This window comes from Heteronotia binoei, chromosome 2 (genome assembly GCF_032191835.1).
Source record: "Heteronotia binoei isolate CCM8104 ecotype False Entrance Well chromosome 2, APGP_CSIRO_Hbin_v1, whole genome shotgun sequence".
Lineage (NCBI taxonomy): Eukaryota > Metazoa > Chordata > Lepidosauria > Squamata > Gekkonidae > Heteronotia > Heteronotia binoei.
Window position 1 is genome coordinate 17,344,945 of NC_083224.1, and position 22,868 is coordinate 17,367,812.

At 41.9% G+C, this 22,868-nt stretch overlaps 2 protein-coding genes across 2 annotated transcripts; both read left to right on the plus strand.

The window, feature by feature from the left end:
* The first annotated feature begins 12,462 nt into the window (after positions 1–12,462).
* LOC132567233 (neurotrophin receptor-interacting factor homolog) lies at positions 12,463–20,274 on the plus strand. Its single transcript, XM_060232921.1, has 7 exons — positions 12,463–12,547; positions 13,937–14,418; positions 16,393–16,507; positions 18,043–18,113; positions 18,713–18,839; positions 19,749–19,865; positions 20,267–20,274. The coding sequence occupies exons 2-7, from the start codon at positions 13,945–13,947 to the stop codon at positions 20,272–20,274; spliced, it is 912 nt and encodes a 303-aa protein (XP_060088904.1). The 5' UTR covers positions 12,463–12,547; positions 13,937–13,944.
* A 585-nt stretch (positions 20,275–20,859) lies between these two features.
* On the plus strand, positions 20,860–22,005 carry LOC132567234 (gastrula zinc finger protein XlCGF57.1-like; the record flags this gene model as incomplete). The annotated part of the gene is made up of 1 exon (XM_060232922.1): positions 20,860–22,005. A coding segment is annotated over one exon (1,146 nt), but the record flags the coding sequence as incomplete, so codon positions are not given.
* Between the last annotated feature and the right edge of the window lie 863 nt (positions 22,006–22,868).

Below are 22,868 nucleotides of genomic sequence, written 5' to 3' on the forward strand. Positions count from 1 at the left end.
TGTGCGAGGAGATTCAACCAAAGTGGTGCTCTTTAAAGTCATCTAAGAAGCCACAGAGGAGAGAAGCCTTTTGAATGTTCAGAGTGTGGGAGGAGATTCAGCCAAATCATGTTCTTCAAAGTCATCTAAGAAGCCACACAGGGGAGAAGCCTGTTGAATGCTCAGAGTGTGGGAAGAGATTTAGTAACAGGAGCAATCTTCAAAAACATTGAAGAATCCACACAGGGCATAAAGTTTTGGAGTAGAAAGAGATTCAGTCAGTGTGGTTATCTTCAACGTTATCTAAGAACCCATAAATGGGAAAAACCATGTCACTTCTTAGCCTAAGGGTGTTGAACTCATTTTTTTTACAGTGATCTGACAGAAATGTCACTGTTGGGCCATATGTGCCTAACAGTGTAATGCCAGGTACCAGAGATATTAACTTTGGAAAGAACATAAAGGTAGTCCCCTGTGCAAGCACCAGTCGTTTCCAACTCTGAGGTGATGTTGCATCATAGTTTCATAGCAGATTTTACGGGGTGGTTTTCCATTGCCTTCCCCAGTCATCTATACTTTCCCCCCCCAGCAAGCTGGGTACTCATTTTACTGACCTCGGAAGGATGGAAGGCTGAGTCAGCCTTGAGCCGGCTACCTAAACTCAGCTTCCACTGGGATTGAACTCAGGTCGTGAGCAGAGCTTGGACTGCAACCCAATTAACAATATTATTTTTTACTTAATATGCCAACATACTTACTGAATGATCAGCCTTACAGTGTTTCCTTTATTTAGGAGTCTTTGATAACTCACCTCTCTTTCTCTGAATTACTTGCATCCAAATCTTCTCTTCCACCTCTCCCACAGTTGTGCTGTAGCAATATTGCGTGTGCTGGTTAGGTCTGTATCTGTAAGCTGAGAATGTACTTTTGATTCCCTCTCCAGTTCAAACAGATAAAGAAGAAAAAAGAAGCCTAAAAACACAGGTTGTAATCTTTATTAGAAGAAAGGAGCAAGTGTTCAGTAGCACCTAAGAAAATTTGTGGCAAAGCATGAGTTTTTTTGTGCAATTGCTCACTTCTTCAAATAGAGGTAGAACATGAGTCCATTGGTCCTTATATCTTGGGGAAATGGAGGGATTTCAGATGCCAAATGATAATAGCAGGCATTGGTAATGAGACAGGAAACCTAGGTCTCAATTCAGTCCTGGGGGATGCATTGAGTTTCATTATCTGTTGCAATTCAGCAGTCTCTCTTTCTAAGGTGTGTCATGTGCTGCACTGTCTTAATTAATGATGAGCTCTATGTTGATTTAATCATAGAAGGCTTTATTGATATAACAAAGCTGTTACAGGCAAGACTAGGTCTAGATAAAACTGGTAAACGAGGTACAGACAGACAGATATATTGGTTGGTTCAGACCATTATTTATTGAGTAAAAAGTGCCCTTTTCAGCAAATCTTCTCGGGGAGGTTGTCTATTCCAACTACAGATATTCCAAACAAAGTTTATCTTTCCTCTTTTAATCTTAATTCTCCAAATTTTTAAGTCCCAGTTTTAACCACTCGTTTATCCTCCTAGATAAAATATGACGTTTCTGGGTCCAGACCTTTGTTTTTATTTTTATTTAGTGTTTTATTTGTCCCGGAGTGATAGATATAAATTTTTTACTTTCTATTCCAATATCCTTCTACGCACTGCTCTCTTGGCTATCAGATGTTGATCAGTCTCAAAGAAGCTTTGTATCTTGGTGGATTTAAGCCAATATAATGGCCTTAGAGATCCTCTGTAGAAGATTGAATGCAGTCCTTCTCAGGGGACTCTTCAAAGCCAAAAAGAAACCCCACTGGAGTCCCTCGTCAGCCAAAGTAAATCCCCTCAGAACTTAACAAGCATATCTTGGCCCCCTCCTTGCCTGGAAGAGGTAGGCAGCAGGTGTTGAGATCACCTTCTCTGCCCAGAACAGAGATTCTGATCTGCTCGTCAACTGAAGAGCAGCTCAGTCCTCCATGACCAAAATCCGGAAGCCCATAAAACCCAGAAGCTGAGCTGGTGATTATAATACAGGAAATGTCATCATTGAAATAACGTGAGATTTCACAGCCACTGAAAATGAGACTTCGTGTCAAGAAAGGAAGGAAGGTAAAGGAGGGTACCATTAGGAGAAGGGAAAAATAACAAGCTCTCCAGCCCTCTCTAGGACTCAAAATCATAGAGAAGTATCAGCTGCCATTATAAGAAGGTCAAAACTTTTAAAGTTAATACAAAGAAATCTGGGCATTGAAAGATAGTAGAGCCGGCAGATATTGTCTTTAAAAGGTAAAATCTATTGGAATATATACTTAGAATTAACTTTGGAGTAGATTTGGAGAAAAAAGGAAAAAAGATTTTAAAAGGACAGAAAAACCACAGCGACCATTTTGTATAAAAAATTTTGTTTAAAAAATTTAATATCTCGATTTAGGAACATCAGAGAATGGCGATTTTGGGCTTATGCAACAGGGCATGATCTAATCTACAGGACTGTGTATGTAAAATTTGAATTTGAGTGGTCAACTTTTGAACCTGTTTGAAGCAATAGACAAACAGTGATGTCGGAGCAAAGATTAGCAGCAAAGCAGATGCGAACGAGGGCTGGGTCACTTGAAGAAGAGAAAATGGCTAAATTTTAAACTGATAAGACTGATAAAGCAGGATGGTAGGAAGCAATGGACACTATGGAAGCAAGATTGGGAAAGATAATTAGAGAAACAAAAACAGAACTAAAAATAGAACTAAAAAAAGATATTGAAACTAGTGCAGAAGAGGTTAAAAAGGCATTAAAGATCTCAGAAAAGACTCACAAGCAGCTCTACAGAATGTGCAGAAGTTAGAAGAAAAGGTGAAAGACCTAGATACAAGAATGGATAATGTAGATTCCACTGTGCAAAAAATGCAAGAGAAAGCATTATTAGCTGATTGTAAACTAATGGAGAACCAAATACACTTAAGAGGGATGCCTGAGTCTACTACTACTGCTCTCTTGGTTATCAGATTAAGAATAAAAATCATTATGGATTACAAACTAATATCTTGGAATATAAATGGACTTCACTCACTGCAAAAAAGGGCAATTTTTCATTGGATCGAGAAACAAAAATGTAATATCATTTGTCTACAAGAAGTACACATCGAACAAATGGATTACAAATTTTTATGGAATAAATAACTAGGCGTGGAACTTTTTTCATTGGCCAAGGAGAAAAAAAGGGGGGTAGTTTTTATATTAAACAAGAACTAGACCCGAAATTAATTTTTAAAGATGATGATGGTAGATATATTACGGTAGTAGTGACACTGAACTATAAAAGAACTTTACTGTTGGGAGTATATACTCCAAATGGAGCAAAAGACTTTTTAAAAAGAACTAATGCAACAATTAGACCAAGTGGTGTACAATCAAATTATGATATTTGGAGATTTTAATGGGACAGTTAAAAATACTTTGGACAGACCAGGGGGAAAAATAATGAAGGGAAACTACCAAAATCATGAATTGGTAAAACAAGAAAGCTTAGAAGACATATGGAGGGAATTAAACCCCAAAGAGTGTGATTATACGTATTTCTCAGCAAGGCATAATTCCTGGTCGAGAATTGATATGATTTGGGCCATGAAAGATCTTGGACTTTTAACGAAAAAAAATAGAGATACTTCCTAAAATAAGTGCAGACCACAATCCAATGCAAAATCGGAAAAAAAGACTCTAAGGTGGCAGATAAATGAGGATTTGCTGCAGAAACAGGAAACAGTGGTGTCTCTGGAAAAGGAAACTAAAGACGTCTTCCAAATAAATGAAAAAGAAGATACCCAGTTCCGAATTGTGTGGGATGCATATAAAGCAGTGATGAGGGGCATTTTGATTACATTGAACAATAAGGATAAAAGCCAAAAATAAAGAACTGATGGATATCCAGAAAGAAATTGGCAAAAAAGAGAAAGAGCTTAGAAAACGACCTGGGGAAAAGAACAGAAATTACAATATTACATAGCCAATTCAGCCATTTGTTGAATAAAGAACTGGAATGGAAATTAAAAAGATTACAGCAGAAATCTTTTGAAGGTGCAAACAAGCCTGGAAAATATCTTGCATGGCAAATGAAAAAAAAAGGGAGAATAAAGTAATTAGCAAAATTGTATCTGGAGGAAAAGATATTATGGACCATGAGGGCATTAAAAGGAAATTTTATAAATATTATGCCAAATTGTTTAAAAGCCAAAAAGTAGACAGAAAAAGAATCGATGAGTACTTACAGAAAATTAAGGTTAATGCATTAACAAAAAACTTGGAGAAAATGTTGAATAAATCAATCGAGAAAGAAGAAATAGAGGAGGCGATTATATCGATGAAATTAGGGAAAGCACCTGGATCAGATGGATTTACGGCAAAATTTTATAAAGTTCTTGCGGAGACGTTATCACCAAAACTTCAGATACTAATGAACACTATAAGATTAGATAGGAAGACTCCTAGTACATGGAAGGAAGCAGTAATTTCTTTGATACCAAAAGAAGACAGAGACACCACAAATGTGAAAAGTTATAGACCAATTTCATTGTTAAACAATGATTATAAAATATATGCAAGGATTTTAGCAGAATGCCTAAAACAGCACTTGAACAGTTTTATTAAAGAAGAACAAGCAGGATTCCTTCCCAAGAGACAAATTAGAGACAATATAAGAACAGTTATAGACATTATTGAATATTATGAAAAGCACCCCGAAAAAGAAGTTAGATTATTTTTTGCAGACGCAGAGAAAGCATTTGATAATGTGAATTGGGATTTTATGTTTGCAGTGGTGGAGAAATTGACATTGGGAGAGGACTTTATTAGAATGGTAAAAGCAATTTATTCTGAACAATCAGCAAGGCTCTGCATTAACACAGACTTAACAGAAAAAATGGTAATAAATAAAGGAACAAGATAAGGGTGCCCTCTATCTCCATTGATATTTATTATGACTTTAGAGGTTTTGTTAATTCAAATTCAAGACAATAAAGAAATAGAGAGGCTAAAAATGAAAGGTTTCTCCTACAAATACAGAGCATTTGCAGATGATGTGATGTTTATAAATGAAAACCCCACTCATGTAACACCACTGCTGCTTTGTAAGATACAAGAATATGGAGAGTTGGCAGGCTTTTACATAAATAAATAAAAATAAAAAATTATGTGTAAAAATATGTTAAAAAGTAAGCAGGAAGAACTACAAAGGCTAACAGAATGTGAAATAACCTCAAAAGTAAAGTACTTAGGTGTAGAAATAACAACGAAAAATATTGATTTGTATAAAAATAATTATGAGAAACTCTGGCGTAAAATGGATGGATATATGATCAAATGGAATAAATTGAATTTATCTATGTTGGGCAGAATCTCTGCAATTAAGATGAATGTCCTACCGAGAATTATGTTCCTGTTTCAAACAATTCCAATAGTAAAAGACAATAAACAATTAAATGGCAAAAGAAGCTTTCAGAATTTGTATGGGCTGGGAAAAAGCCAAGAATTAAAACGAAAACTCTGACTGATGCGAAAGAAAGAGGTGGATTCCAACTGCCTAACTTAAAGCTGTATCATGACGCTGTTTGTCTGGTGTAGATTAAGGAATGGATGATATTATCAAATAGAAAATTATTGACATTAGAAGAACACGGAAATGTCTTTGGATGGCATGCTTACATGTATTATGGGAAAAATAAAATGGATGGTTTCTTTTCACATATCAGAAGTAATTTGCTTAATACCTGGTCAAAATATAAAAGATATGGTGATGAAAGGAAACCGCTTTGGATTGTACCAGCAGAGGAAATAAAATTGTATTCAGGTATCAAAGAAGAGAAGGGATTAACATATAACCGACTTTTAAAAATCCAAGGAAAAAAGGTGGAATTGAAAACAGCTGAGGAAATACAATATAAATATAATTGGTTTTAATTGCAATAAATAGTTTGCTTGAACAGGACATCAAGAATTATGGAATAAGACAAGAACAAACAGAACTGGAGAGAATACTGTTTGGAGAAAATGAAAAGCTGGTCTCAAGGACATATAAATTATTATTGAAGTGGTCTACGGAAGACGAAGTAGTCAAATCACAAATGATAAAATGGGTGATAAATATAAATAAGGAAATACAAATGGAGTCATGGGAACATTTATGAAAGAACTCTGTGAAAATAAGGATAAAACCCCAGATTTTGATCTTAAAGACAATAGGGCAAAATTAATAATTCTGAATGCCATATCAGAGAGAGAATCCACTCTGGTTCTGGACTGTAAGACAAGTGCAGAGATGTGAAAATTCTTAGAAAAGCAATCATTTAAACCTATGACTCAGAGAATATTTCTCAGAGAAAAGCTGTACAATTTTAAGATGAATGATACAGATTCAATGGCTACCCATCTGAATCAAATAATGGAAGTGGTTTCAGAGCTTAAGAGAATTGGAGCCACAGTGGAAGATGAAGAAGTAATAGCTGCTTTATTTAAATCTCTTCCTAAAAGCTATAAAAGTACTGCATCCTTGTTGAGGATGAGAGAAAAACAGGAACTTGACTACATTCTGGAATACTTGAGAGATGAGGCCAGAAGGAGGGAACTTTTTGAAACTGATAATAAGATGTCTGTACTTAGAGTGCATCCTGGAAAAAAGGAAATTACTGTATATGTCATTTCTGTGGTTTGAAAGGCCACTATCAATATTCTTGTAGAAAGAAATTAAAACAAAATCAAACTGCAAATTTTTCTACTGGAGCAGCAACACCCAGTGGGCAAGTGGAGAATAGCAACCACCAAAAACATGATTTGAAATCTGCAAAGCCAGCAACCAAGGCTAACAATGTGTCTTACAGGAATCCTACATATGCAATTACTGAATCAAATGCAAATCTTGAGAATCATTGGATGATAGATTCTGAATCGTATTTTTATGTCTGTAGAGATAAGAACTCTTTTGTGGAATTGGATGAGAACAATTGCTTTAAATTAGAGCAAGCCAATGGACAAATACTGAAAGTTGAAGGAAGTTGGACTGTAATCTTAAATGTTATGGATGACAGTCAAGAAATTTAAAAGGTTACACTAACAGAGTGCGCATATGCCCCTGAGGCAGTCAGCAACCTAGTTTCAACAAAGAGAATTATCAGAAGAAATTATGAGATTGTACTCAGAAAGGAAAATTGAAATATTGTTGATCCTGAATCTGGAACTGAACTTATGTTTGATGTAGTTGATGGTCTTCATTATCTAAAGCTTGATGATGATGTGCAAAATGATGCTGAAAATATTTCTGATGTAACAAATGTTGTTGAGCCAGTCTATAATACAATGCAATCTGTATGCAAGCATAAATCATGTCTTCTTAAATGGCATATAACTATGGGGCACCGTAGTGTGCAAAGTGTGCAAAAATTGTTGAAAGAATATAATGTTGATGTTATTGATTGTGATCAAATGCAATCTGCCTGTGATATATACTGGTACTGTCCCAAGATACACGGGCAAAAATACTGTACACAACGAACAATTTCTAGAGATGGTATTCTCAGCTATTGCAGGGCCAATCAAAGAATCGGCTGGTGCAAGCAGGTACTTTTTAACATTTATAGAAGCTAAGTCAAGATATGTCTATGTCTGCTTAATTAAAAGCAAAGATCAAGTATTTGACAAATTTAAATCCTATGTTGCTGCTGTGAGAAATAAATTTGGCAAAGTATTGTTCACAGACAATGGAACTGAATACAGTAGCAGTGAGTTCCAAAGGTTTATGGAACAACAAGGCATTCAACATAAAACTACTACACCCTATTCACCACAGCAGAATGGTGCAGCTGAGAGACTGAACCGAACAATGATGGAAATGGCCAGATCAATGCTAATGCAATCTGGACTGCCAGATTATATGTTGGGTGAAGCTGTAAATACTGCAGTTTATTTGCATAACACAATTCCATCCAAAGTAACTAATAAATCGCCGTTTGAGATTTGGTATGGCAAACGACCCGGTTTGAAACATTTAAGACCTTTTGGTTGCAAAGCATACACATTTGTACCTAAGGAGAAAAGGGGAAAACTAGACCCCAGAGCAGAACTTGGTACACTTGTGGGCTATGCTAATGGTGGAAGAGGATACAGAATCCTAGACCCTAATGCATGTACTGTAAAAGAATGCAATGTGGTATATATAAATGGCAACAGTGTTTTGCAAGCTCCTATGCAAGCTGAATCCACAGTACAGAATCCTATAGAAGATCTTACCTTCAATGAATTTGCATTTTGGCAACCTGCAGAGACCACCTGTGAGCAGGCAGGTCCACCTTCAGAAGAAAGCAATGAATCAGAAGGGGAAGCAGGAAGTCCAAGAGAAGCAGAGACAACCACAGTTACTGTGAGAAAGTCAGCAAGGAGCAACAAAGGCATACCACCACCAAGTCTTGGAATTTGTGCAACAGTACAACCTGTCAAAGAACCCTCAATTTGGAAAGAAAGAAATCAACTACCCGATCCAGAAAGAAAGAAATGGATGGATGCAATGAATGATGAAATGAAGTCTTTACATGATATAGCAGCGCCTGCCTCACGGCCTCACCGGATCTCTTTATTTCAGTCTCTTCGGGGTATTTTACTTGTTTATTTGATGGGACCACAGCAGCTGTGTTTGTTCTTCCCACAAAATATAGGCTCTTGAGAACTTTAACTTAAACCACAGATTTATTATAACACAAAGTTCTTAACTTGGGGATATGGGAGATATTTACACAGGCTAATACGTTGCTCAGTTGTTTCAGGCTTTACAATCACTTTTACTTTTCTTGGAGTCTCTCACAGTTCACAGTTTCCCTTTAACTCACTCTCCACCTCTAGCCAAGGTCTGGCCTCTTGGGATTGATGTGTCAAGTCTCACCCCTCGACTGGAGTCCTTCTCTCAGCCCTTCTTGGTGTCTCAGACCCACATCCACTCCCTCAACCACCTTACTAGATCTTCAGAGTTGTCTCTAGGTGTTTGTGACCGTTCAGGTCTTAACTGACTCACACACACACAGCCCTCTTGGCTGGTTTTGTCGAGCTTGCAGCCTCTGGAAGACTTCCCCGTCTCCGCCTCAAGCTCCTTCACAGGATCATCTGCCCTCTCAGCCCTTCTGGCAGGCTCGAACTGACCCTCTCAGTCTCTGTCAGGTCCCCACTGACAGACTTCTCTGACAGGCACCTTCTCTGTCAGAAGCCAACTTGACTGAACCCCTGCCTCAGCAGTTTCTCTCACTCCACTCCTTTTCCCTCCCTGAGAGCTCTGAGCACTTTGCCCCCACCCTCAGGTCACCTGACGCAGCCCTGTGTGTCTTCAGCTTATGGTTAACCCATTGCTTTCCGTCACACATGACAAGAAAGCTTGGACACTTGCAAACTTACCTCCTGAGAGAACAGCTATTGGTTGTAAATGGATACTCAAAGTAAAATACAATCCTGATGGAAGTGTGGATTGATACAAAGCACGTTTAGTAGCAAAAGGATACAAGCAAGAACAAGGAGGACTATACAGAGACTTTTGCACTTGTCATAAGTTATGTTGCGTTCAGAATATTTCTAACAATTGCAGTCTCCAAAGGCATGCAAGTTGAACATGTGGACATTAAAACAGCTTTCCCCAATGGAGACTTAACAGAGGAAATCTACATGGAACAACTGAAGGATTTGAAGAAGTTGGAAAGGAAAAACTTGTGTGTAAACTTCAAAAAGGTATTTATGGATTAAAACAAGCTGCAAGAGGTTGGTCAGATAAGCTGACAGAACTACTAAAAAAGCAAGGATTTCAACAAGGAAAATCAGAACCCTGTTTGTTTACAAGACTCAAAAATGGACAATACCAGTACATATGAGCTACGTTGACGATCTGATTTTATGTTGCTACAACAAATTGCTGATGAGCTAAATAAAGATGTGGAAGTCAAACAACTGGGAGACATAAAACATTACCTTGGAATACAAATTGAAAGAGCTGAAGATGGAAGCTTTCTGCTGAACCAAAAACACAAAATTATGGACTTTGTTGAATCCATGGGAATAAAGAAACATGGAAACATTAGTACACCACTTGATCCAGCATACTTAACTTTGAAAGAAGGAAAATTGCTTGAAAATAATCGTGAGTATAGAAAAGTAATTGGAAAACTATTGTACTTAAGCAGAATCTCAAGACCAGATATTTCTACTGCTGTTGGAATCTTGAGTAGAAAGACAAGTTCACTATATTACCATGATTGGAATGCCATAAAGAGACTGGCAGGGTACCTATCTAAAACTGCTGATTACAAATGACATTCAGCATGTGACAACCCAAGACTAGTAGTCTACATGGTCGCCAGCTTTGGGAGAAATGAAGGAGATGGAAAATAAACAAGTGGAAATGTATTCTTCCATGGAGATAGTGTGATTGATTGGAACACTAAGAAACAAAAAATTGTAGCTCAATCTACTGCTGAAGCTGAATGTGTGTCTTCCCAAGAGGCATGCAATGAACTGGAATGGATTATTTTTCTTCTTAAGGAATTTGGAATAGAGGAACCTAAACCAGTACTCATGTATGAAGACAACCATGCATGCATAAGCATATGCAAAGCTGAGAACATAAAACTATACAACAAACATATTGTCATCAAGTGTTTACTTGTGCAAGAGATGATTTAAAAAGGGCTGATTGAATTACATTCTGAAGAAATGATCGCTGACATGACGAAGCAGCTTGACAGACTGAATGGCTATGTGAAAGTATGAACTTGATTGAAATTGCTAAGGACTGAAATGTTACATAACTTGAGAAGGGGTTTGTTGGAATACAAGCTATGCACATTTTAGACATTTTAGAGTTAACTGTTTACCTGAAAGAGGAAATGATGTATTGTAACCAAAACCCAATTGTAAACCAAGTCTTCTAAACTCGGGAAGCATACAAACACAACATTGGTCAGAAAGGATGTTAGGTGTGAAAAGCTTTGATCTTATATGTAAGCTGAATAGCGTGTCTTCCTGTTTGCAACCGCTTTCTGGGAACAAGAAGCTAGACAAAGGGTTGTATATATAGTAGCCATGTAGAGAGTAGACATAGTTAGACTAGCTGGTATGCTAATTGTTTTTCTTTTTTATCCCAAGTACCCTATCCTGATGTTTTCTAGTAAACTTTATTTCTTTCCATAAGCTTAAGCCTTGACTCCAATTACTGCCACTCCACGCCTCTGAATTTAACGTATATTTCCCATCAGATGGAGAGTACAGATGGAGGGGTTTGGGAAGGAGTGGGACCTCCCAGGTTGCCAATGGAGTCCATCCTGCCAAGTAGCCATATTCTGTTGGCTGAGGATCAGCTGGAATTCTGGGAGATCTGTAGGCCCCACAGGGAGATTGGCAGCCCTACCTGAGGACAGCCTTAAACACCACACCCCTTTCCCCTTTCCTTTTCTGCTTTGTGGCTCCCTTGTGCTAAACCCTTCCCCAGGTCTGTGGCTTCAGGTGGCAAAATGGAACCCCCCCACCCCTTAGATGCCTGTGGGAAGGAGATCTCTCTCTCTCTCTCTCTCTCATGGTTGCCAGATTCAGGCTGGGAAATTCATGGAGATTTAGGGATGGAGCCTGGCGTGGACAGGAAACTCAGCGGAGGACAATGCCTTGGAGTCCACCCTCCAAAGCCTCCATGTTCTCCAGAGGAGCTGTAATGCTGGAGGATGCCCAGGCCCACCTGGAGGCTAAGCAACCCACAAGTACCACAGAACGAAGTAAACACACCAAAATCACTGTGGAATAGTCACGAGATACAAAGTTTATACAAGGTTGAAAATATTTTTAAATCCATCAGATGTAACACCCAAGTAGAATAGTACAAGACACAGCAGACTCTTGAGCAATTCATTCATACCCACAAGTATCACAGTCCAGACTTCTTCCTCTTCCTGGATTATTCAGTGCTGATGGGGGGGGGGGGTGGAATTAAAGTGCTAGTGCTTGAAATTGACTCTGTCGTGCAAAGTTCCTTTAGCGTTCATAAACGCATTTCGCCCTTCTTCAGAGACCTGATTTCACACTTTCCCTCTTCTAAAGCACAGAATTGCATCAAGCGGGAGGCTGGCACCCCTCCCTTCCCTCTGCCCCGGTTTCCCTGCTGCCAGCCGCTCTTCCCCTCCCTCCTCCCCCTCTCTCTGGGGCTGCAAGGGGGCAGCTGGGAGCCACTTTCTCAGCCTCCCTTTGCTGAGAGACCCCCGAGCAGCCCCATCGAGCGGCATTCGAGGCGTCGCTGACCCAGCCGGGCTGGAGGGAGCCCAGTCCCGCTTGTTTCCTGGCCTCTGCAGCCGTGAAGGGGTTAAAGGAGGCGAGCTGTGGGCGGGAGAGGGGGGTGGAGGGGGCGGGAGAGAGAGGCGGGGAAGGTCCCTCCCAGGAAGGCCTTTCAGTCTCGGAAGGGAGGACTTTGCACCCCGCCCCGTGTTTGCAGGAGCGGGGAGGCGCGTTGAGATCCTTTCCAGACGGGATGTTCTTCTATGCAGGTGGGAGTTGCCCTTTGTGAGCCCCGGGGGGGGGGGGGTTCCAGGGCCTGCAAGGCGGTCTGCGGAGGGGAGGGGGGAGTGGCAGGCCAAGTCAGCCGCCTCCCTGCATCGTGCGCTGCTGGAAGGTGGAAAGAATTTAGCACGGAGGAATTGCTCGTTGTTGCATATTTTTAAAGATTCTTGTATCTTTTGCACTGTTTTATGGTGGGTATTTTATCTGTTCCGAGGCACCCATTGCGGGGAGAGGGAACGGGAGATCGACTGGGTTGAAGAAAGTGCTACAGTGGGGGGGGGGGGGGGTGGGACTCATTCCTGCTGACTGGCTGCCCCAAATGCCACATGTTAGTGCTCCCACCTCCTGCAGTTCCGGGGAGGTTGAGATACAACAAAGTTTAAGCCCGGTGGCACCTTTATGACGCACACAGTTTTGTTCAAGGTATAAGCTTTTGTGTTCAAGCAGGCTTCTTCAGACTAGTCCAGGTTTTTGCATTTTGTAAGACAGGAAATGCCAGTCTGTAACTGCGAGTTTCTTCTTAAGGCTGTTGGGAGTTCCACTCCATGCGGCTTACTGTGGTGCCTTCTAGGAAGACAGATTGAATAAAACTGTTTTGCTCTTAAAGGTACTGCGAGACTCACCTAAATCTACATTAATTATAGTGCACCATTTAATGGGACTTAATGCAATCAATAGGATAGTGCATTCAGTAAACGATGAAATAGAATGTGGGTTCCAGAACCAACCAGGAATCTGAAAAACAGTGTTGAAGGAAAGCAGTACTCTTCACATGACCCAGTAAATGATGCAAAATTACACAGCCAGATACAACCTACAGGAAACGAGACCCAGTAATATAGACTCCAATAATTCATCCAAGTGACTTTCTGAAGCATTTTGTACAGTGCTTCCCTATTGCTAGAGTTGAAAAGCCTCTTCAATAATTAAGTCTTGTTTAGTTTGCTGAAAGCCGAGAGTGTGGGAGTCTTCATGACCGTCTCAGGTCCGCCAGCTTGGTGTAGTGGTTAAGGAGAAGTGAACTCTAATGGTTAAGCCCTTACCGGTCACTTTGTCCTGAGCTTCGGTATACCTCAGATGTACCCACTAGACAGACTGATCCCCAGAAATAGATACCTAAGCTCATAAGATCGACAACAGATCTTTTAATAAGTAAGTATTGGTGGTTTTCTTGCCTGAAGGACCAAAGAGGTATATCTTTAAAAGCTTGATATGTAATATACCACAGTGACATTGATCCTCAACAACAAAATACAAGGACTCTCCTTCTGATGCACTGGGGTAATCCTTAGGTGATTCTTCACCAGGTTCAGTGATGTAACTCTGTTTTCTTTTCTTCCTGCCTTTCTGATATCTTTCCCTCTGCCTTTTCACAGCCAAGTGAATGAGAGTGTCTTTCCGGAGTCAGAGGCAACCCAAGAGAAAGGGGAAGGAGATGGAAGAGAAGGACCCCAAAGGGCTTGGAATTGGGAAAATATCAAGGAAAGGTCTCCATCCCCTCAAAGCAGGGAGTGGTGCTGAATTTTGGGAAAGAACCATGCCAGAGAAGTTGATTCAGAACCCTGTGACCGCAGATGAACGCAGCCGATGCTTCCGGCAGTTCTGCTACCAGGAGGCTGATGGGCCCCGAGAGGTTTGCAGCCGGCTCCACGGACTTTGTAAGGACTGGCTGGAGCCAGAGAGGCGCACCAAGAAGGAGATGGTGGACCTGGTGATCCTGGAGCAGTTCCTGGCCATCCTGCCGCAGGAAGTGCAGGGCTGGGTGAGAGGATGCGGGCCAGAGAGCAGTTCCCAGGCAGTGGCCCTGGCTGAAGGTTTCCTCCTGAGTGAGGCAGAGGAGAAGAGGCAGGCACAGCAGGTGAGGGGCTTTCAGTCACTCCACTCAAGCAATGAGCTTCTCCTGCCAGCTATTATTGTGTGGGTCAAGCCACTTTCAATGTGGCAATCCTAGGAATGTCCTCTCTTTAACAGCCTTGCTCAGGTCTTGCAGACTGAGGGCCTTTGTGGCTTCCTTGACTGAGTCAGTCCATCATGTGTTTGGCCTTCCTCTTTTCCTGCTGCCTTGAGCTTTCCTTAGAATTTTTGCCTCTCTCAGTGACTCCTGTCTTTTCATAATGTCACCAAATACCTCATTTGAGTCATTTTAGCTTCTAGGGGGAGCTGAGTCTTGATTTGATCTAGAATCCATTTATTTGTCTTTTTGGTGGTCCATGATATCTGTAGAAGCTCTCTCTTCCAACACCACAAAGAATCCACTTTCTTCCTGTCAGCTTCCTTCCTTGTCCAACTCTCACACCCACACAAAGTACTGGGGAATACTGTGGCACAAATTAACTTGCTCCAGTGACACATCCTTACATTTCTTCGTCAACCTTAAATTTCTGTAATCCTCCACTAGTCATTATTTTTGCCTTTTGTTCCACTGTAAGCTTACTTCAGCATTTTCTGCTTTACCCTTCCTTAGTAAATATTCCAAGTCTTCACTACTTTCTGCCAATAATGTGGTTGTCAAGAGTGCCTCTTGCCATGAATCGGTGGGGGAAACAGTTATGATTGTTTGTCACCTGCAATAACTTTTGAGTCCTGCTTGACTGCTATTGCTATACTCTCACCTAATGGCCTGTTTTGTCTGCAGTATATCTGTATCCATTTCCTCCCTGAGAACTAGTCACAGAGGGCCTCCAAGGTCAGCTGCGTTATCTTGCTCACAGAGACTTCGATGTTTCGTTTCTGCTTGATTAGAGGGGCTTGGATTGCTTATTGGGGGGATGCAGTTGGTAGATTTTGGTGCTTTAGCTTTGAAACCATGTAACGAATGGACCCAATGTATAGCTGTATGAGCAGGGGCCGTGGACTTTAGTTTTAAGAAGACCTGCTTGCCTGTAACGTCTTTGCTTATTCAATAAACGCCTTTCTGAGATGATTGGTGAAGAACATGCAGGACCTGACAGTTGTGCCATCTCCATATCTCAGACTGTTGATGTTCCTTCTGCCCTTTTTCACTCCACCTTCATCTACATCTAATGCAGCTTTCCTTATGATGTGTTCTGCATGAAGATTGAAGAGACAGGGAGATAAAATACACCCCAGTCTGCGAACTGGAAACCCCTCTGTTTTTCCATATTCTGTCCTACCAGTGGCCTCCTGCCCAGAGTTCAAGTTTTGCCTCAGAACTACTGGATGTTGTGGCACACCCATTTCTTTTAAAACCAACCATAGCTCTTCTTGATCCCCACAGTCAAAAACATTGATTGAAGCTATGAATCACGAGCTGCTTTTATTCTGAAATTCTCTCCTGTGCTCCATTAACCCACATAAATCTGCAGTATGATCTCAAGTGCCTCTTTCTTTTGTGAATTTACCAGGAATAGAACATCTGGCTTTTCTCTTTCAATAGATGACAGCAGTCCTTGTTGTAAAATGTTGAGCACCAGCTTAGATTTGCATGAGGAATTCCTGTAATGGTCTAGTAGTGGCTACAGTCTTTGGCGTCTCCATTTCTTGAACTGGAATGTCAAGTATATGTTTCCAGTCTGTGAGGTCATTATGTTGTTTTGCATCTTTGTTAGCATTTTCTTGCTAAGATTTTGACAGACTCCTTTTCTGTGGCTTGAAATAGCTCTACTGATGTTCCACCTCCTGCTGGTGATTTGTTTCTCCCAGTTGTTCTCAGTGCAGGTTTAGTTTCTGAAACCAACACTAGTTGTTGCCCTTCCGGTTAAAGCAGCCCTGGTGGTGGAGTCAGGGATGAGGAGTCTGGGAGAGGGTCCGGATCCATCTCTTCAGCCTGTTCCGTTCCTTCTCTTGCCCCTCTCCCTTGCTGTTGTTCCAGATGTGGGGGGGACCCGTGAAGGTGGAAAGAAGCTTCCCTGAGGCGGAAGGAGCTCCATCAGAGGAAGGTCAGAGGGCGCAGACCCAGGAGCGTGCCCAAGATGCCCCATCAAGTGGTAAGGGGGCCTCCTGCCCAGAGGGGATTGGGGCATGTAATGAAGTTGCTGGGCGGAGGGTTCAGGAGAGGAGAAAAGGGAAATACTTCTGGAGACTGTGTAGAATGGATAGGATGTGGTGATGGCTTCTCCACTTTAAGTGGGAGCATACAGATTCATGGAAAGGAATTTGAGGCTTCTTTTCATCAATAGAAATATGCATATCTCACCTTCCTTCCACTAGAAAGATTCAAGGTGGCTCAAAAACAGAAAAGGAAAACAAATCTGGGTTCAGCTAAATGCCAAGGGGAATAAATGGAGCTTCCATGTTCCCCTGACCAGCATGGCCCAGACTCCCCAAGGTCATCAGATCTCAGGAGCTAAGAATGGTCAGCCCTGCTTAGTGTTAGGATTGGGAGACCACCAAAGAAATTCAGGGCTGCTGTGCAAAGGCAGGCAATGGCACACCACCTCTGAATGTCTCTTACCTGGAATAACTGGAGTCAGTATAAGTCATCTGTGACTTGATGGAGCTTTAGACACACAGACACCCGTCCCCCCTTGTTCTGGGGCAGCAAATGTAGAAAAACCCATTGCCAGAGGCAAGTAATTGGGGCTCTGTGTCTAGTTTTAATGCTTTTCAGGGTGGCAACACTCAGAGAACATTGGATTAGGGATGCCGGGCCATGGCCTGGTCCCCCTGTGAGGTTTGCGGGTGGAGCATGGGCTGGACATGATGCCATTTCTACGTGTACTATTAACACAGATCCAAATCCGACTCTATAGCGTGATTCCACTAAGTAGCTCAGAATAAGGAATAGATGATTAACTGATAGAAAGCCTAACCACTGTGAAAGATTTCTATTAAGAAACTGAAACAGAGAAATTAAAGCACCTGGGTCTTCGTTTGGAGAACTTGGGCTAAGAAAATATCTACGTGAGACTTTTATTTCCTTTATATATTTCCTAGTGTCGGATTCGGATTTGTGTTCATTGTACATATTGTAATACCGGCAATCTATATTGTTTGTCATTTTCATGCCTCATCCAGCCAAATACCTGAATGTTAAGTCAGACTTTCAGCAGATGCTCTAGAAAACACTTGCAGCGCCCTAGAGTTTTAGCTGATGTGCTGAAACCACATGGTTTAGGACTGGATGTGTCATGTCACATAGTTTCTGGTCACCTGCTTTCTTCCTGCCAGTCTGGACTCCAGGAAGACGGCTCTGGAGGTGGGAGGATGTCATGCCTGGACTTTTGGTCTGATCTAGCAGGGATACTGGAGCTCCAGGGCTCACAGGGCAGATTTCAAGCCTCACAAAAGTCTAAAATCATGTACTAGCAGCGGTCATAACTGCCTGAGGTTCATAGCTACCTGAGACTTGTCTTTCACGTCTCCCACAATTAACTAAATTTGATTACAGAGTTTTCTAGAGTGTAAAGAAGACAAGGTTTCACAACCCTGGGAATCGGGATGCGTAAGGAAGATTCAGACACGCCAGCAAAATAGGAATTTTAGGCTGAAATTATTCCTTCCCGTTTTGTCTCCCTTGCAGGCAGCGAAGAGACGTTATCGAGCCCTTTTCTTTGCAGAGAAGTGGAAACGCCTCCTCAGCCTCTGGTCCAGGTAGGGGGAGGGGGCGAACAGGAGATAGTCAGGGCCCTCAGTTCTTTCTCAGGGAAGCTTTTCCTCCTGCTGCCTGAGGAAGAGAGGCTCTGAAGAGCCCAGCCTTTACGCACGCTGAGCTCTGCATCCTGCACCCTCACAAACTCCCCTGTCGAGAGCATCAAGTCCCTGCTCTACCAGGGCTAGGGCTTTTTTGGTCCTGGCCCCGACCTGGTGGAATCAGCTCCCTATGGAGATCCGGGCCCTACCTGGCTTGCTGGCCTTTCCTATGGAGCTGTTCTACCAGGTCTTTGGACGAGGCAGTGGGCATCTATTTATCGATCGGTTGGCCTCCCTTCTACAGCTGCACTGCACTACTGTACTGTGATGCTGTATTGTGGTACTATTTTGTGCTCTACCACCTTGCTGTCATGTCACCTTGCTGAATTATCTTGCTGCACTTTGATGAATGTTGTAATTGGTTTTATTATGATGTTATTGTGATTTTGTTTCCATTTGCTGTACTCCTCTCTGAGCCCCCAATGGGGGAATGGGCGGAATATAAACAAATAATAATAATAATAATGATTTGTGATGAGAGAATCTGCTTCTTCTTTCAGTCTCCATTTTCCATTGAGGAGGTGGCCGTGAATTTCTCCATGGCGGAGTGGGGCCTGCTGGATCTGGACCAAAAAGCCCTCTACAGAGAAGTCATGCTGGAGAGCTGTGGGAGCGTGGCTTTTCTGGGTAAAGATCTTTTATGGGAACTAAAGGTGCAAACTGCTGCCATGGGCTTGATGCATGAACCTGAAGAAGTCAGGGTGGCCATTAAAGTGATGTTCAGCAGGGCCAAGTAGAGCGATGCAATCCACCCCAGTGATCCAGGGGCAGCTGAGGCCAGTGTTGTGGCCATCATCAAAGCCAGAGAGGGTGTCATGGCATGAGGACGATGCGGGGCTGAGAGGCACTGCGTCTTACCAGGGTATCACCAAGTGAACCCAGGGGTGGCACCAGAGTTTCTGGTGCCCCAGTCACTGCACCACCCTCTGGACTTACTGGTATATCCAGAGAGAAGATTTTAATAAACAACTCTGATGCCAATAATGCTCTTTTCTATTTTCCCTCCCAGCTAAATGGCCTTACTCGACCTTTAATGTCCTAACTTACACTCCCCAGGCAGCTGTGTCCTGCAAAGCATCCTGGGGCTTTTAGTCAGTGAGTGTTTCCTAAAGAGCCAACCTCAGTTTTTCCACCACAAGTTTATTTGGGAGAGGCTGAAAACCAGCTCCTCTTGGTTCTCTTCACAACTGGAAGAAAACTCTTAGTGCACTTGAACGATTAGATATTGTGAGAACTTCTTGTATTTCATTGTCAAGAGCAGAGAGTCAAAAGAGCTGCACGGCAAGTCTAATGGGAGCAGCGGGGGAATCATTCTTTGCCATCTTCCCCCTTAAAATACATATGGGGAGAGGAGGGATGGGCAGAATATCAAAACAGCTCTACGGGAGGGCCTGGCAGGGATAAAGTGTGAACAGCAGCTCAGTTTGGTAGGAAAGAAGGTCTTCTAAAAGAAATGGTGATCCAGGAGTGTGGAGTGCCTGACTGGTGGCTTGGCTTCTTGCATGGGTGCTGATTGAAACTCTTTCCTGATTTCAGCAGATGTAGAGGAGACTGCTGGGGAATTCCAGGGGCTCTCTTTGGGAACAGTCAAGAATGAAGATGCTGAAGAAAACTCTGGAGATGGACCACAGAGGCAGGAGGAAAGCCACGCAGGTAAGAGGAAGGATAAGCCCATTCCTTGCCAAAGAGGGGACCTCCCTGAAACCCCAGTCCATTAAGAAAGGTCAGTCAGCAAAAGAAGGAACAGAGGCTTCTGTGTGAACCAGAGAATTCACTGCAGGAAAAAAGGGAAACGACAGTGAGGCATTTGCAAAGACCTTCAGTCAGAGAATGAATGTCATTGTGCAGATGCGAATTGCCATAAGAGAGCAATTGTATAACTTGAAGTACAGAAATAGCTTCCCTCATAAAACAGCCCTTCCTTCTAATCAAAGAAGTCACACAGATGGGGCCCCCTAAAAATGGCTAAGAGTCCCAACCAAGCATCTCTGATGCAGGAAGCCTAATGTACTTTTAAAGCATATACTTCAGTTGTACGCTTCACTGTAAAACAGGAGGATGACACTGAAATATGTGGAGCATGGGTGAAACTTCCGGAGCACATCAGACCTCTTTGTGTGGATTCTAACAGATCTCTCTCTTTATTCCAGCAGGAGGTGATCAGAGGAATGAGGAGGATGAGGAACTGCATCATGTATCACCAGAGGATGTCAAGAATGAAGATGTGAGAAGAAACATCAGGATACAAAGCAAGTCTCAGAGGCAGAAAATCAGGCACTGGGTGAAGAAGAGGAATAAATCCATTCCTTGCCAAGGGGGGGATTTGCAAGAAATAATTCACAGTTTGGAGAAAACTTACAAGTGCATGGAGTGTGGAATGAACTTCTCAGATCAAACCCAATATAATATACATTATTCAAAGCACAGTATAGTGAAGGCATGTAAATGCTTTCGGTGTGGAAAGTACTTCAGATACAAATTGCAACTCCTTTTGCACCAAAGGATCCACAGAGCGGAGAAACATTTTGAACACGCAATGTATGGGAAGAAATTCAGTCAAAGCTGCATTCTTCAACAGCATCAGAGAACACACATGGGGGAGAAGCTTTTCGAATGCTCAGACTGTGGGAAGAGGTTCAGACACAGTGGCCATCTTCAAAGTCATCTAAAAACCCACACGGGGGAGAAGCCTTTTGAATGCTCAGAATGTGGGAAGAGATTCAGTCAGAATAGCGATCTTCAACGTCATCTAAGAACTCACACAGGGGAAAAGCCTTTTGAATGCTCACAGTGTGGGAAGAGGTTCAGTCAGAGTGGCAGCCTTCAACATCATCTAAGAACACACACGGGGGAGAAGCCTTTTGAATGCTCAGAGTGTGGGAAGAGATTCAGCCGCAGCAACAATCATCAAAGTCATTTAAGAACCCACACTGGGGAGAAGCCTTTTGAATGCTCAGAGTGTGGGAAAAGATTCAGTCATAATAGCGATCTTCAACGTCATCTAAGAACCCACACAGGGGAGAAGCCTTTTGAATGCTCAGACTGTGGGAAGAGGTTCAGTCAGAGTGGCAGCCTTCAACATCATCTAAGAACCCATACGGGGGAGAAGCCTTTTGAGTGCTCAGAGTGTGGGAAGAGATTCAGCCAAAGTAACAGTCATCAAAGTCATTTAAGAACCCACAGTGGGGAGAAGCCTTTTGAATGCTCAGAGTGTGGAAAGAGATTCCGTCATAATAGCGATCTTCAACGTCATCTAAGAACCCACACAGGGGAGAAGCCTTTTGAATGCTCAAAGTGTGGGAAGAGATTCAGTTTTAGTAACTATCTTCGAAATCATCTAAGAACCCACACAGGGGAGAAGCCTTTTGAATGCTCAGAGTGTGGAAAGAGATTCAGCCGCAGTAACAATTATCAAAGTCATTTAAGAACCCACACGGGGGAGAAGCCTTTTGAATGCTCAGAGTGTGGAAAGAGATTCAGTCATAATAGCGATCTTCAACGTCATCTAAGAACCCACACAGGGGAGAAGCCTTTTGAATGCTCAAAGTGTGGGAAGAGATTCAGTTTTAGTAACAATCTTCAAAGTCATCTAAGAACCCACACAGGGGAGAAGCCTTTTGAATGCTCAGAGTGTGGGAGGAGATTCAGCCAAAATCGTGCTCTTCAAAGTCATCTAAGAAGCCACACAGGGGAGATGCCTTTTGAATGCTCAGAGTGTGGGAAGAGATTTAGTAACTGGAGCAATCTTCAAAAACATCGAAGAATCCACACAGGGCATAAAGTTTTGGAGTAGAAAGAGATTCATTCAGTGTGGTTATCTTCTTCTTTTTGTTTTTTTTCATTTATATATTTATTAAGTCTAAGGTGTGAGTCACAAATACAGATACAAAACATAAATAATTCTTAATACAGCAATATCTGTGTCACATAATACAGAGTACAATCATCCATGTGGAGGTGAGTGTGGATTACTTCCATATCTTGAAAGAACCTGTATGGCATACCGAGAAGATCAAGACGTAAAACATAGAACAAAAGAGCAAACAAACAGAAAAGAGGAATAACGAAAAGCTTGCCTTGCCTTTTCCATTATAGCCTGACAATGTGTCAATAAAAGAATTGCCGTGTTTACATTTATTTCTTGTAATTTTTTTTCTCAAGCCAATTGTAAAATTTCTCCCATTTTCTGCTAGCTTCCTCTTTGGACACACCTCTTAATAAACTGGAAAGTATGTCCATTTCGGCAGCTTGAAGAATTTTATCAATCACTTCATTTATGTCCGGGCAGATCTTTTGTCGCCAAAGTTTGGCAAACACTATCCTCGCCGCTGTGATCATATAAACCGTTATATATTCATCCTCTATAGACACTTCTTTTTTCACCAGGGAAAGAAGCATCACCTCGGGTTTAAATTGTATATTCGTACCCAATATTTCCTTTAACATGTCATGGATCATTATCCAATATTTCTTAGCAATTTTGCAGCTCCACCAGATATGAAAAAATGAGCCCGTAACTGTTCCACACTTCCAACAATCAGGCGAGCTGGATTTATTAATTTTGGAGATCTGTAGTGGGGTGATATACCATCTGTGGAACATTTTAAAAAAGTTTTCACGAAAATTTACTGGTTTCATGACCTTATAATTCATCTT

Coding starts and splice junctions, on each gene's coding strand:
- LOC132567233 (XM_060232921.1), top strand. CDS start 13,945: ATGAGAGTGTCTTTCCGGAGTCAGAGGCAACCCAAGAGAAAGGGGAAG. Junction 14,419..16,392: donor AGAAGAGGCAGGCACAGCAG/GTGAGGGGCTTT, acceptor CTGTTGTTCCAG/ATGTGGGGGGGACCCGTGAA. Junction 18,114..18,712: donor CTCCTCAGCCTCTGGTCCAG/GTAGGGGGAGGG, acceptor TTCTTCTTTCAG/TCTCCATTTTCCATTGAGGA.